The 15,171-nt window shown below is 39.3% G+C and overlaps 1 protein-coding gene across 1 annotated transcript in view; it reads left to right on the top strand.

Annotated features, from left to right (window-relative positions):
- spock1 (SPARC (osteonectin), cwcv and kazal like domains proteoglycan 1) overlaps positions 1–15,171 on the top strand; it is a 128,783-nt gene that overhangs the window by 83,262 nt on the left and 30,350 nt on the right. Inside the window, exons 4-5 of the mRNA XM_075481323.1 lie at positions 3,266–3,380; positions 9,099–9,231. Of these exons, the coding sequence (XP_075337438.1) occupies positions 3,266–3,380; positions 9,099–9,231 (248 nt within the window). The remainder of the gene's footprint in view (positions 1–3,265; positions 3,381–9,098; positions 9,232–15,171) is intronic.

Below are 15,171 nucleotides of genomic sequence, written 5' to 3'. Positions count from 1 at the left end.
CTGGGTTTGCAGCAACAGTAAGAGACTTTACAGCAGTAACATGTACAACTGCTGTGTCCAAATCAGCAGATTCAGAAATTCAGATTGTAAAGGTCATACAGATTGGCCATCAAAGGCCAGTTACCTGTGTATTCAGCTACAAATGCAAATGGAACCAAAAATAGTTCATTTGAATATGCAAAGCAAACGCAACACAAATAAAGCTGTTACAACACAAAATAGCGTTTAAATGATCATCACAGCCAAATAAATACAGCCAGCTTGAATTCTAGTATAAGACATTTGTGTCTATTTGTTTGTGATTGCCGGTGTCTTTTGCCCTCTCTAACCTTAGCTACCGCTCTGCCAACCCTTCCATCTGTCTCACCTGTACAGACTGGAGGCTCTGCTCCCAGAGGGCCATCTGTCATCCTTACATACGTCCAAGGGCAATCACTGCACAAATTAGGAATGTGGTGCGCGGAGAACTGTTTTCCTTTTCCTTCCTCACAAAAAGTAACTAACATTACAAATAACACACACTAGGCACAGTGTTTTCAGTTGTTTTTTTTTTAATTAAACACTGTCCTGCAAACAGTCATAATCATGTGAATGTGACTCCAGCAGGTTTCGGTGGTAATTATGCAGAGTACCAACAGTATAGTAGCAGAAGTATCGGTAAACTGTTTTCCTCAGTAGTTGTAAAAGATTTGGTAAATCAGAATAAGTGCTCAGGTAGTAGTAGTACTAGCACCAACATAACTTGTAATAGGAGTTCTAAACGGTGAATTATACCAGGCAGTTTTAGTAGTTGTGCTAAGCTAGTTGTTATGTCAGTGATAGTGGTTGTGGTACTGCCTGAAATGGAATGTACGTCACAATAATGATGCTTCATATTTGCATGTCAAGCAAAAAGAAGTGTCGCTTAACTGAAGAGTATGTTATCGATGAAGCTTTTAATTATCCTTAAAATGATCAAAAAGATCAATCAAAGGAAATGACACAGCAGCTTCTTTCCCCGCCCCTACATTTTCTAAAGCCAACCTGACAAGCAGTCGGACGTTGGGCAGTTACGAGTGCTGGTAGGATCAGAGGCATGCTTGTGCTCCTGGGACCACATTTGCGCACCTGAAAGGAGGCGATATCTTTTACTTCTGTTCATTAGACTGAGGAATTTTACTTGTCAACTTGGAATTAAGTCAAAGGGGTTCTATTACTTGCACATATTGACTTCACACTCATATGAAATGAGAATAAAGTCAGAGTTTAGATGCAACAGACGAGAGGTGAATGAAAGCAGATGAGAGACTCCTTTTGAGAGAAGTGAAGGAGAGGTGGCAAGCTTGTGCTGCAGTGCTCCTGCATTACAATTGATTGGCTGCTTTAACCACCAGAGCTGCTCACTCAAGCTTTAAATAGATGGATAAAACTCTCCTTTCCCCAGCACTTTCTCATTTGCTTCTCCTCCCTGCCTCCTCCATATACTCTTTTATCCTGTCGTTTCCACCTCTCCTTTCTCCTTTAGTCTTTCTTTCTCTTTTGCTTTTATTTCCCCTTTAATTCCACTTTTCACTCTTCTTCTCCTCCCTCTTTTCTGGTCTTTTCTTCTTCTCTGTTTTTACATTTTTCTCTCCATCTATACATACCATAAATATTCTAAATGACTCCAGCTGAAAATCATTTCTCAGTTTCTCTAGATATCAACACATATTAGCCTTTAAGAGAAAATTATTTGGATGAAGTTGCTTTATGTAATTGAATGTCTGCGCTGAGTTGCTAATTTGTGTGAGTGTGTTTTACTTTCAATTTGTCTGAGTGGAGGTCACGCAGTAATTCTGAATTGACCTTCAATCCTTTAACCAGGTACGATCCTCGTGTTTTTCCTCAGTTTGTCTGCTTTCAGTTTCTCCTGGTTCCTTTCATCTCTCATTTCCTCAGAGCAGTGATGCCACTTCGCAGTTAAGTGAAATAAGATGGGTTTCCTCCTGTGCTGATAGATGGAGGTGAGGACAGGCCCAAATCAGCAGGCAATGGAAGCACACTGCACAACAGACTCATCCTCTCTCCGCTTTCGGGAAATATGGGGTGGGGGGGGGGGGGGGGCTTGTGAATGTGATTTTGCGTGTGTAAGGAGAAAATGTGTGGCTCAAATATGACAAATGTGGACAGTGGACTATGAATCTCTTCCCTTGAGGCTATTTAAATTTCACAATCTTTGCTGTTGGGTACGTTCCTTATCCTCAAAGATAGAGACAGATCTTCCCTACTCTTCCACAGCTCCAGATATGGGGTGTCTACACTTTATACATCATCTCATATCTGAGTCTCTGGCTGATTTTATGCTGATAAACTAGTATGTAAACAGCAGCGCGGTGTGGGATCAGTTCGGAAACAAAGTCGATGTTCACATCAGACACCAGCTGTGGCTCAAGCACAATCCATTAGGCTCCTAATGGAGACAAGACCACTCTTGCTTTATGATATTAGCAGTCACATGGTAATGACTTGTACATAACGCAGGTCTTTGATCTATAAACTCTGCACTCAGTCTCAATTAACTTGTTATTTGAGATCATTTTTAGTCCATTTTTAGTCCATTCACATGTGGTTTTCACAGTATCTTTCAAACCTACTTAGTCTTTGATCTGATTTCAGTAGAACTGTCATTTTAGTTGCTTCTATTCATTATAAGGGCTTCCATCAAGTATCTGACACAAATGACACAATGTATAGAATCAACATGACCACTGTGCCAAAGTCCACAGTAGTCCACAGTACTCAAAACTCGTCCTTTTTCTGACTTTCCTTTGTCACCTTCTCTGCCTTTTCTTCAGCTAGTCAAATAAAAGCCTAGTGTGTAAAATGACACAATGCTCAGAGTCAATGAACTGCTTTCATGTTTTGTCATCTTGGACTACAGCCAGCTGTGCCTGGCTGCCATGGCAATAATGTCACACTGGAGACTGATTTGGAAGAAGATGGGGTCGACGCTCAGATAGAACAGCCCTCATTAAGCAGCCCACAACACAGGAAGCCCAGCGTTTACTTCATACCTTTTTACGATTCTTCTGCTGTATCTCTCGCTGCAGATCGTTATTTTTCTGCCAGCTTCGGTTTGCAGCAGAGAGAGAGTCTGCCAGCTGTGAAACCAGGAGAACAGCTTGATGTTTTCGCTGCATCAACTTACAACTTCAGCACTGCGTTGTGCTGATTCTCCCGCTCTGTGTTTTGCCGACTGAGTTTCCTCAATTTCAATATAAAGTTTGTCCCTGCTGTCTCGATTCAGGCCCAGATGCCACCAAGGACCCCTGCCTGAGGGTTCGCTGTCCTCCTCATAAGGTGTGTGTCAGCCATGACTTCCAGACTGCCATCTGCACCAATCACAAGCAACCAGCCCACAGGTAAGAAACTAGTGACATTACATTTTAGGTTATGTGGGCCATATGTTATGTATTATCTGTTCTTTTGCTAGTACACATGATGTCATTTTACTTGGTGACATTATACATTTTTAGAGTCAGTTTGAGCCAAAGGAAGAGAAGCTAATTTAAGTTTCAGACCAGTAATAGACATTGAGCTTAACTTACTATTTCCAAAATGGTCTTAAAAAAGTCTTTCAGACTTGAAACTGCGAAATGGTGTTGTTTTTTTAAAGATATATGCATGAATTTGACATCATGATGTCAGCAACATGTTTAAAAAAGTAGGAATGGCATCAAGTTACCTCTGTGATGCATTACTTTACAATCTTCAAACTGGGAATTGTGACAATTTCTCTTTTTTGGAAAGAGAAGTGTTTTCTCATTCTTGTTGTTTTCATCTTCTGCTCAACAGTTTGGGGCGTTCTTTGTTTTATTTTCCGTTTCACAATTCACCATATGGAGTCTTTTACTACATGCTATGATAGTGTATGCAAAGCAGAACGTGATTAGGCTTTCTCTTTTGGAGATAAGCTAGCACCTCCCAGAAAAAGACGATCTTATTTTGTTCCAAAACCTGTTCAGCATGACTGTTGCCTTCTCAGATGTGCAAGTCACCCATTTCATGTCCACCTACCGCAGATACCGGTTTTTGAACTGTGCTCTGATAACAAACGCTCTGCTCTCTAGATGAGATGAAACGGCGCCTGTAACATCAAATTTCAAATCTTGATTCCTTTGACCACTGAGTAGTTTTTTCAATTTGCCTCAGTGTATCTTAAAAAAAAGCTTGAGGCCAAAGGGACTTTCAGTGTTTCTTTTTTTTTTTTTGCATTTTAGAGCTTCAACTTACATTTCCTAATGTAATGACAAACTGGGTAAACAGACAATAGTTTTCAGAAGTTTTCCTGAGCACAAGCACTGATTTCCACTACAGAATGGTAGTTGTAATATGTACTGTTTTATGTTACTGTTTTTCAAACCTGTACCCTGTGTCCAGGGATTTCTAAATATTAAAAAAAAATTTTCATTTATTGCTGACATCAAATGCGACATGAGTTCACAAATACAGTACAATAACATGTTTAAAACAGCAAGGTTATTTCATTGAATTTATCAGATAAAAGTAGTAAAGACTAAAAAAATTTGGTTTCTTTTCCATTTCTCCCGCTCTGCCCGTCTTCATCCGTCCTCTTTGTTGGTGTGAACTTGTCATTTCCACCCTTGGCGATTACAAGAGCCCTGGCTTTTAGTTAAATCCAGTTTTCTATTTGATGAAAAACTTTTAAAATGTTTTTGAGAAGTTAAAGAGGACTTTGATGTCCTTATTACAAGGATAAGAACAAATCTTTAAACTGGTGCTAGCTTTGATGAAAGATTTTTCTCTTTCTGTAAAGATGAAATTGTAATCATTTGGTTGGAGTTGACACCTTTCAGTCAAAAATGCTTTGCAAAAGCTGAACTAAATACGTTTGGGCAGGTTAGACAAATTACATCAAGCAAAAGCGTGACAAAAGACTGCATTTTATTAGAACCATTTAGGAATCTAGTATACTTCACTGAGACAGACACATACTGTACATATTCTCCCAACCAATTAATTTTAATCACATTATCAGTTTGCTCTGTCACCACCCAATTTGTTTGTGTTTTCAGTCATCGCCGGCTTTTGAGGTTTTTCAATTTTTCAGCTCCAGAAGCATTTCTCCGTAGAGACATTTGAATGTTTTTGGTTTGCTTTTTTTTCTCACTCTGTGTCTCGGGTTTAATTGATTTCCTCAAGTCATTAACTCCCAACAGACTTGGTCTTAATCCCTTTCTCTCTGTTGCATTAATTAATATGTCACGTTATTTGCTTGGAATCTGTATTTTCCCATTGGCATTATTCAGTGAAGCTTGGTCCCTTTAATATATATTAAAATGTACATATAATAATACAGTGCTTATCCATGCTACCATTGGGCGAATACATATATAAATAAAATAAAATTGAAAAAAATATATATATATATTTAATATATATATATATATATATATATATATATTATTTCAGTATATATGCAGCTGTTGTTAAAGGCTCCAGAGTCTGCAGCACCACTAATTAAGAGACAAGTGACACCAGGAACACCAAGGAGCTTTCCAAACAGGTCTGGACAAAATTGTAAAAAAAAAAAAAATGAAATCCAAAACTTAATTTATATCCCATGGAGGACCATTCAATATATTATCAAAAAGTGGAAAGAATATGGCAGTACAGTAAACCTGCTTAGAGAAGACCATCTGCATAAAGCTAACAGACTGGGCAAGAAGAGCATTAATCAGTGAGGCAACAAAGAGACCAAAGGTAACCCTGAAGGGGGCTGCAAAGTTCCACAGAGGAGTTTGATGTATGTGTCCATAGGACCACGATAAAGTGTACACTCCACTGTGCTGGACCTAATGAAATATGGAAGAAGATTTTTTGGTCAGGTGAGCCTAAATGTGAAAAATTTGGCCATCAAGGAAAAACGCCATATCTGGTGGAAACCCAACTCTTCTCATCACGCACGAATCCCATCAGCATAGTAAAGCATAGCGTGAAGAATGGGTGAATTATGGATGATGCTAAATACGGGGAAATTCTTGAGGAAAACCTTCTTAGTCTTTCAGAGATTTGAGACTGCAACATCCAGCAGGATGATGCTGCTTTAGCAACACTCGAGTGGTTTAAGGGGAAATGTTCGAATGTGTTGGAATGGCCAAGTCAAAGCCCAGACCTCAATCCAATTGAGAATCTGTGGCATGACTTAAAGATTACTGTACACCAGCAGAACCCATCCAACTTAAAGGAGCTGGAGCAGTTTTGCTTCGTAGACTGGGCAGAAAGCCCAGTGGCAAGAGGTGCCAAGCTCATAGAGACTTAGAGAAGGTGACTTTATAGATTACTGACTGTAGGGGGGTAAATAGTTATACTTGCGCAAGTTGTTTTGCTTTTCTTTGTATCATTGCTTGTTTGCTTCACAATAACACATATTTTGCATCCTCAGGGTTGTTGGCATGTTACGTAAATTGAATCATAAAACACCCTGCATATCTATTTCCATTTTAATTCCAGCTTGTAAGGGCCATTTCAGACCAGGGCGGCAAAGCGTGGCGGAACGGAAGCGATTTTCACCGGCGGAGGTGAAAATACATGGAAACAGATCTGTCCTTGCACACCGACGCGGCGGTAGTCGGGCGGTAGCGGCGCGGAGACGCCTCCGTCCCGCGCTGCTTTTGGAAAATAGAACTCGAGCGGAATTTGGACGGCAGCGGCCGGCGGCAGCCGGCGGTGTGCCGTTGAAATGAATGGGGAATGCGGCCAGGGCTGGAGCAGAATTACCGCGGCCGCGGACTGTCCGGTGTGAAAAGCCAAGTTGAACACACCGCCTGATAACCGGCGTAAGACTGCCGTGGTTTCGCTGCCGCCACGCCACGCTCTGGTCTGAAATCGGCCTAAGGCAACCAAATAATAAAAATGCTAGGGAGCTGAATACATTTGCAAGCTACTGTATGTATATAGATATACATACATACATATATACATTGGCAGGATGATATATATCCTCTCATTGGTTAAAGGTACATACTCTTGGAGTACTTTTGTATTTTACCTCAGTCTATAAAAAAATATTTTTTTTGACTGCAAAGTGGCTAACAACACAAAAATCCAAAGCAGTTTCTTCTTGAAATAGAACTGACTTTCTGTATTGTGTGATAATTGTTTAGCCACAGGCTAGAACACCTACATTAGCAGCAAGGTTTAATTTGGAAAACCAATATGGACATTCACAGTGTTACTTTAAGTGCATCTCTGTCCTGCTGTGGGGGAGTTGAAGCACTGTTGAATAAGAAACTTTACAGATGAAAGCACCATGGAAACTCACATCAGGGTGCCAAAGTACAGTAGAGGAATGTGTAAGGGAGGGTGATGACTTTGTGTCTGTTTCAGGTGAATATATCTATTGATCATCCATCAGCTCTTTTCTATGTAGATTGCAGATGTCTAGTATAATGTCATAGTCAGTTTTAATCTTAGAGTTTAATCTCATTTTTGTAATCTCACCTCTTCATGTCTTTATTGTATTTCATTGGGTCGTTTTGCATCATTACATGTATCACTTTGTTTATCATTTTCTATATTTTACATCCAGTGTGGGTTGTTTTGTTTTTACATTCCGTCATCGTGTGTCTCATGTTGGTCATCGCTTCCTGGTCATATTGTTTCTTGAGTAGGTCCAATTTGTGACTTATTTCGCATTTCTTTTTGTAGACTTTCGTTGTCTCTTAGTAGTAGTTGTGTCGGTGTAGCTCTTTCACACATCCAGTTTTGATCTTTTTGTATCGCATCACTATAAATGTGTCCTTTTTGCTTTTCTTAATGGTTGTTTTGAGTCACATTTGTTGAATTTTTGTAGTCATTATGGTTGTTTTATGGCCCTTCTTGGGATAATTATAGGCTACTTCAAACATCAAAGGTCCTCTAAGTTTTGAGTCCAATGGTATAAGCCTGGTATATTCATTCAGTAATCTCTCCATGTTCAACTCAAACTATTGCTCAGAGAGCACGTCTACCACCAAGGCCAAAACAGTATTTCACTGTATTCGCACAAAAAGTTCAAGGGGATAGGACAGTAGGAGCAGCAGTGGATTTGAATGGATAGAATAGGAGAACATTGGCATTGGAACAATTTAGTTAGTGATGGACTGGTGATGGACTGGCGACCTGTCCAGGGTGTACCCCGTCTCTCGCCTGATGACCGCTGGGATAGGCTCCAGCCCCCCCGCGACTCATCCGACGGATTAAGCGGATATAAAAAATGGATGGATGGATGGATTTTTTTTGCATTTTTACATGTTTGTTTATATTGTAAGATCGAAAAGGAATTGTAACATTTGGCCTAATTTGTCTTTTATTAGTTTTCAGTATTTTGATTTTTATTTTATTATCTTGTCTTTTGTACAGTGACCTTGAGTGTCCTATGCATAAATGTGTTATTATTATCATATTAGTAGCTACTTTACTTTACATGGAACTGTAATTGAAAAATCCAAGTTATCGCAGGACAGTGTCTGATATTTTTATGGTTCTGATCCAGTTATGCTTCTTGCGACTCATCTATTGCTTGGTGTTCTTCAGTTTTTAAAGAATTCACAGAAAAGACAAATTGCTGTAATATCGCCACCTGTTCACTTCGGTGGTTCATGTTCACTTTTGTCATTTGTTGTCACATTCGTTTCCCTCTGAAGATTCTGTTTGGCTCTAATTCTATCTCTGCTAGATGAATCAGGAGGCAGCAGGGTGTTCAATGAGAGCACTTGGATAGAAAATTGCTGCGAGATTTGGATCAAACATAATTACAGTGGTTACTGAAGAGACCTCTTGGACCATTCAGGATCTGCTTCATCTGACCCTGACAGTCAGAAGGTCTTCCAGCTCAGCAGAGAACTGATTTTGCTAGTTTGGATACTTTTAATGCCTGTAAAGTTATTACAGTAATTTCCCTGGCGCACATAAATGTATTGTGCAATATACTGCGTATGTTGTACAGCGTTTTGCCTCTGGCACTGTAATATCTCTGTCTTCTGTTTTCATGCACATGCTGGTGACATTGTCTTTGCTTTAATGAAAAAGTTTCAGATTCATGGGCTCCATATTTCCCTCTGTTTCTCTCTTTAAAGTGTGAAAGCCAGGAAAGGCAGCGTAGGCCACAAGCACAGACTTGAAGCTGGAGCTCATGGAAAATGTAAGCTGTGCTCTGCCGTTCAGTCAACTCCTGTATGTGGCTCTGATGGACACACCTACTCCTCCAAGGTGAGATAACCATTTTTATATTTGTCTTTTCTTTTTTGATTGTGTTATATTCAAATGGTTTCAGTTGGGAAACCAACCATGCTCCTCTTTTTCCTTTGCATGTCTATTCATCCAGTTCTCTCTAACTCTCCTCCTTCTTCCTGTGTCCTTCCCCTATGTTCTCCTGTGTTGATTTAAACAGAACCGTTCTTGTCTTCTGTTGGGTTAATGTCTGAGAAGTGAGAACACCCTCAGAGGTTTTCATATCAGCTGAAAATGATCTTAAGACTGTTTTGTAAAGGTCTGAGACCCCTCATCATTTTATCTGACTTTCGTAGCCTCTAACTCTAGCATATATCTCCCCCTGAGTAACACACAAATTCACCATTTCATGATAGAGGAGAAAAGTCTATGTTTAACCTTTGTGATGAGTCGAGAAGGCAACGAGCAGAGGAAAATTAGACTGAGGTGAGTGACGATTGATAGCAGGTGGCAGACGTAAAAGGAATACACAGATGTGAAGCTAAGCCCTTGATATAACAGTTTGTAGATTATAAGCGACGTCTGCTTTGGTATCATCGTAATTTCCTTGTTTTCATCCGTGTGCCTGGCAGGGAGGAAATCATTCAAATGGGCAATATTAAACAGTCGTACACAGCTGAGTCATACTGTGATTGGAAAATGGTCTCATTAGTTTGAGCTGCTATCACTTGTTCAGTATGGGGACATTGCTTGAAATCTTTGATAGCGGCTGAAGACAAACACATTTTTTTTTTACAAAGGGTTTGATTTCCTTTCGTCTTTTCTGTGCTGTGAAACTTCTAAACATTAATTATATCACTCAGCTCAGCAGGAAACAAAATAACTGGATGTGATCACAGCTCCTCCTCCAAAACGAAACAATAATTGTTTGAACAAACCCGCTACAGCAAAGGCTTTCACGGGTTGTCTAATATGAGACGTTATTCGTCTGTTATTTTCTAAAGAAAGTTTCAAATCACATTGAAATATGAAAGCTCTTTCATGATGTGAGAATGCAATAATGAAGGCTTGTTGTAGACACAAAAAGTTACTTTATTCGCTAAAAAGTAATGGGCTGAGGTTATGTGTGATCTTTAAGTTGTTGACATAGATGAATTTGAGTTGTTAACTAAACATTTCCTTTTTCTAAGTAAGGTGGTATGAAGTACTTATGAGCAACGTATGTCAGTGCCTTATTAGACAGGAGTCAGATCTCTCTCAGTTTGAAAGATTCAGAAATCAGGACTCAGGGAAGATGAATGATTTTCACTATATAAAATAACTGAAACCTCAACAATTTAAGACAGTGAATGCCTTGTTGTGGAACTGCATAGTGGGTCACTTTTTCAGTTATTTCATTTGTCGCTACTTTCTCAACCAAAAAACATCCATGTTGCTGAACATCATTGCATGTAGGCTGCTACACATTGCATCAGCTGGGTCCATTTGTTCTTGGATAGCTTACTGAATGTATTTTTCTGGATGTAAATTACGTGTTTACAATAGTGTAGCAGTGTAAATGCTCAATGGGCTGCTGTCTGTCTTGGCTATGATATCCTCAAAAGAGATTTTGAATGTGAACATATCAATTTTGTCCTGTTTAAATAAAGTCTTAAAAAGGTACCCAGTAGCATTACTTTTGCAAAGTTAAAATGATACATCTTTTCGGATTTTTTCCAGGCCTTTCACCCATTTTTACTGTTCTGTAGTCGGCATTTTGGGATTAGACCAGCAGACCTGTCAGTCATAGCTGTTCACCGGCAGGGAACATTGCCCGGCCACCATGGCTGCAATGAAACGTAGCAACAAGGATGCTCTTCAGTTGAGAAAGCAGTGAAAATAGTGCACTTGAAGTGCTAGGAAATGTTTGATGTTTCAGATGGCAAAAATCAATTCATGTGTGGCCCCCTTCTGAAACAAGAAATCAATAGTATTTTCAAACCTCAGATTGTATAAACGTCTATGTTAACTTTTTATACATTATAATCTCAATAACTATTGAAGCCTTCTTTAATACATCGGAATTTTCATTTGATAAATCATAGTCATATTTAAAGTAAAATAGACAATAAAGCAGGGTGGGCTATGGGGACTGGCTACCCTGTCATTGCAAGATGCCACCATCATAGCCACAGTTTCAAATAACCAAGATGTCTCCCAGTAAAGATAGGCTTTAAAACGGTACACGATGTCACATCAAGGTGGTTACATCCATTTTAAAAATGTATGTTGACCTAATCACTCTCCCAGACCTTCCCTTTAGACTTGCTGGGCCACTTTGTTTCTGACACTTATAATACTCCAACACACAAGTATGAGACAAACTGAGAATGATTCAGCCCCATGTTTTTGAGGAAGTCGAGACATCAGCCTTATATAATGACCTGCTGTCCTGAGAGCTGAAAATGTGCTGAGGAGGAGGAGTGTTGAAGGAGACACAAGAAGAGGAACAAAAGGAGGAGGGTAGGCTGGGAAATCCTTCTGCTCTCTGCGGTAATTTAGTCGGAGGGCTTCGGTTAGCTGGTGGAGTGATGGGTCCCTGTGGCCCGACTTAAACTCTGCTCACCAGTGAGCTGCCAGTCCAAGCTTATTCATGTTTTATTATTACATTACATGCCCCCTACATCATAACCACACACACACAGTCTCACACACTCAATATCCTATTAAGAGGACAGTGCTCTTATCTCCTGAGAGGCCTCAGCCCACTAAGTTAAATCCATTACTTCCCTCCTCTTAAATCATCTTTTCTCCGCTCCCCTTCTTTCCCCTTGTCTTTTCTCTACTCCTATTTTTACTCAACCAAGTCAGGTGTTAAAATACTGTTTCATCAAAACCACATTAACCCCTGGAGAAAGACAAACATAAAGATTCATGGGGCTTCTCTTTGTGCTGACAGTGACAAGGGGAGGTCATCTATTTCCAAGACTTTCTCTCTTTTCCTCCATCTCTCTCCCCAGACAGCTAATTCCGTATGTTGTGAACAGAATGGAGAGCTGCTCCTTTGTCAACAAATTTCATTAAGCAACATTAGCAGCGCCATCAAAGAAGTGGCAGGGAGGAAATGATGAATTTGAATTAGAGCATGGGAAATGAGAGAGCCTGCAGGATGAGGCTAAGCCTGCGTAAGGCATGATATGAGTATAGATGTTTATGCACAGTCATGGTATCATGCTGACATCATCTAGCAAACAGAATTTACATCACTCATTTCAGTATTTATTATTCCTCTTGGAAGAGTCTGGTAATTGGATATTTTTTTCCTCAAATACTCCAAATGAATTCTTACCCCTCACTTACCTGAAACAAGATTTAGACTGCTAAATTTCATTCACAAGTTGTCCATCTTACTTACTTTTTTTTCCATTAGGTTTGTACTGCATTGAATAAGAGTATATCGCTGGGTGTCCTTGCATCTAATGGCGTCTCTGCATGGCTGCCAAATGGACAAATCAGTTCATCAAAGATTAATCACCGATCCTGTTACAGCAGACTTTGTTCTGTAATCGGCTTCACTGAAAAAGTTCAAAGTTACATCATGTAAACTAAAAGTCCAGAATTTGAAATGCTGTCATCTAATTTTTAATTTCACTTTGAAGTGCTTTTTTTTTTCCAACCTCCTAAAGTTGAATGTTGGAGCTTCAGTGTACAGAATGATGTATGTGAAGAGTGTGACTTACATTCATCTGCTGAAAACTGAAAAGTTTCAACACGCTCAGTGAATAAACATTTCATGGGGTTTCATTGGACTAATCTCCTAGTCCAATATACAACATATGCAATGGGAAAACACGTGAAGAGGAAATCACCTGCTTTCTGGAGGCTTGTCTTTTGATATTTATTCTTGATTTTTAGTCTGGGAGAATAAGTAGGTGCTTTTCAAAAGATTTTAAAATGTCAGTTGCAACTGAAGTATATGGGGATGTTTAGCATCTATGTATGGAAACGTGACTTGTTAAGCATCTTGTGTAATTAACCTTGTAGCACCCAAGCATATGAATAATCATTGAAAAAAATCATTTAGGCTCTTCTTGCATCTTTTTGGGTGGGAATAAACCAATATTTTTGGAATTGGGCTATTTTTGATCATTTTAGGCAATATTGCATATTTGCAACTGTGGGCTTTCCTGATTAATTTTGTTCACAAAACCAAGTCATTCTCTGCAGATCGTTTGGCAAAAAAGGTATAGTGAAAGTTTACCAGTAACTACTGCTACCACAATAAAATGTTTATAATTGACCTTTATTGAACATTCTTAATACAAAGTGCGGAACGCCACTATCATAAACTTTCCATTCAACAACAAATCAAACAGATTTCACAGATCTTTGTTGTGAAAAAGTGAAGCACATATAAAATGCAAAAAATGTAATGTAAATAAAAAATATGCACATGAAGCTAATAAAAAAAGGGAAAAAAAATAATCATAATGATACAATATGAAGACCTGACCTCCCATTACCGCTGTGAAAGGTGGACAAAGCAGACCACACCAAACGAGACCAGAACGAACTAGAACAGACCACCGCAAAGCAGAGTGTAATTCACTGACCCAAGAAAATGATTGCTGTGACAACTGTCAGCACATAAAATGTAATGTAAATATTACACATGAATGTAAATAATATATGTAAATTTAAAAAATCAAATAATGTAATGTAAATGAAAATATAAATAAAAATATAATTAAAATAAATAATGTAAATAAATAAAAAGCTTGTTGCATATCTGCAACTGTGGGTGCTACAAGGTTAATGCAGACATGCAGATGCCTGTTGCATCAAACCATCAAAACCATCGAAGGCGCATGTACAGGAGATACAGCTGCTCTCTTTCAGCCACAAGAGAATGGACAGATAAGAATAATAAAACTAGAAACTGTTTGCTTCCATTAAGCCGAAAAGATAAATAATCGTGTCTAGCATTTTCTTTGTTTTACAATATCCTTTGTAATATAGCTCCTCACTGATACTCAACCTGCTCTGACCATCAAGGTCATCAAGGCTGAGGCAGACAATGAAGGGAAACACTGCAAAGCCTTGAATTGGATCCTTATTATTCAAAACCCCAAAAGGCTTTGTTTGGGATACAAATATACTTTCAATGGGCCTCATGCAAGAACCGTTGGTACGCACAGATTTGTTCTTAAGTCGTGCGTATGAGTGATTTAAGAGAATTTGCGCATTCACCAATCTTTTCGTATTTTACGTTTTCTTTCAGGTATGAACAGAATTTACGAGTGATCCAGACCTGTCGTAGGAGTTTCGTAAAATAGTCCGCTGTTATTCAAATCACGTTTGCTTGACTAATGGATTGTATATTTAATTACTTTGAAGAAAACATAAATAGATATACATTATACCCCATAATTATGCTGACATTATTCTGTTTGACTTAAATTGTGCACTAATTGAAGGTTCATTTGAATCTATATATAACAAGGTCAATGGGAAGCGTAACCAGCGGCTGACTTGTTACTTTTGGATGCCTTAGTGCGTCAGGCTCTTGAAGAGACCGTGTGGAGACAGACAAATGTGCTGCTACAAATATGCAGCTTGCTAGAGCCACAACTCCAGAGAAAAACACGCCGCTCAAACCCAATTCCACCACACGTCCAGGTCTTCACCACCCTTGGATTTTTGGCCTCTGGAACCTTTCAGAGCGAGATTGGAGACAGATCGGGGGTGTCCCAGTCCTCTGTGAGTCGTGCGCTCCCCTTGGTCATCAAAGCTCTCATCAGTTTATCACCCATGGTACATCAAATTTCCATACACCGCTGTCCAACAAGTACAAATTAGGAGGGACTTTCATCCCGTGGCTGGACTGCCAATCATAATTGGAGCACGAGACACATATACGCATCAAAACACCCGTGCTGTCGTGGAGCGCACTGAGCTGAAGACCAGGTGGGTATGTCTCGATACCTCGTTCATGGCGCA

Source organism: Odontesthes bonariensis, chromosome 13, assembly GCF_027942865.1.
Source record: "Odontesthes bonariensis isolate fOdoBon6 chromosome 13, fOdoBon6.hap1, whole genome shotgun sequence".
Classification (NCBI taxonomy): domain Eukaryota; kingdom Metazoa; phylum Chordata; class Actinopteri; order Atheriniformes; family Atherinopsidae; genus Odontesthes; species Odontesthes bonariensis.
This window is presented reverse-complemented; position numbering and strand designations above follow the sequence as displayed.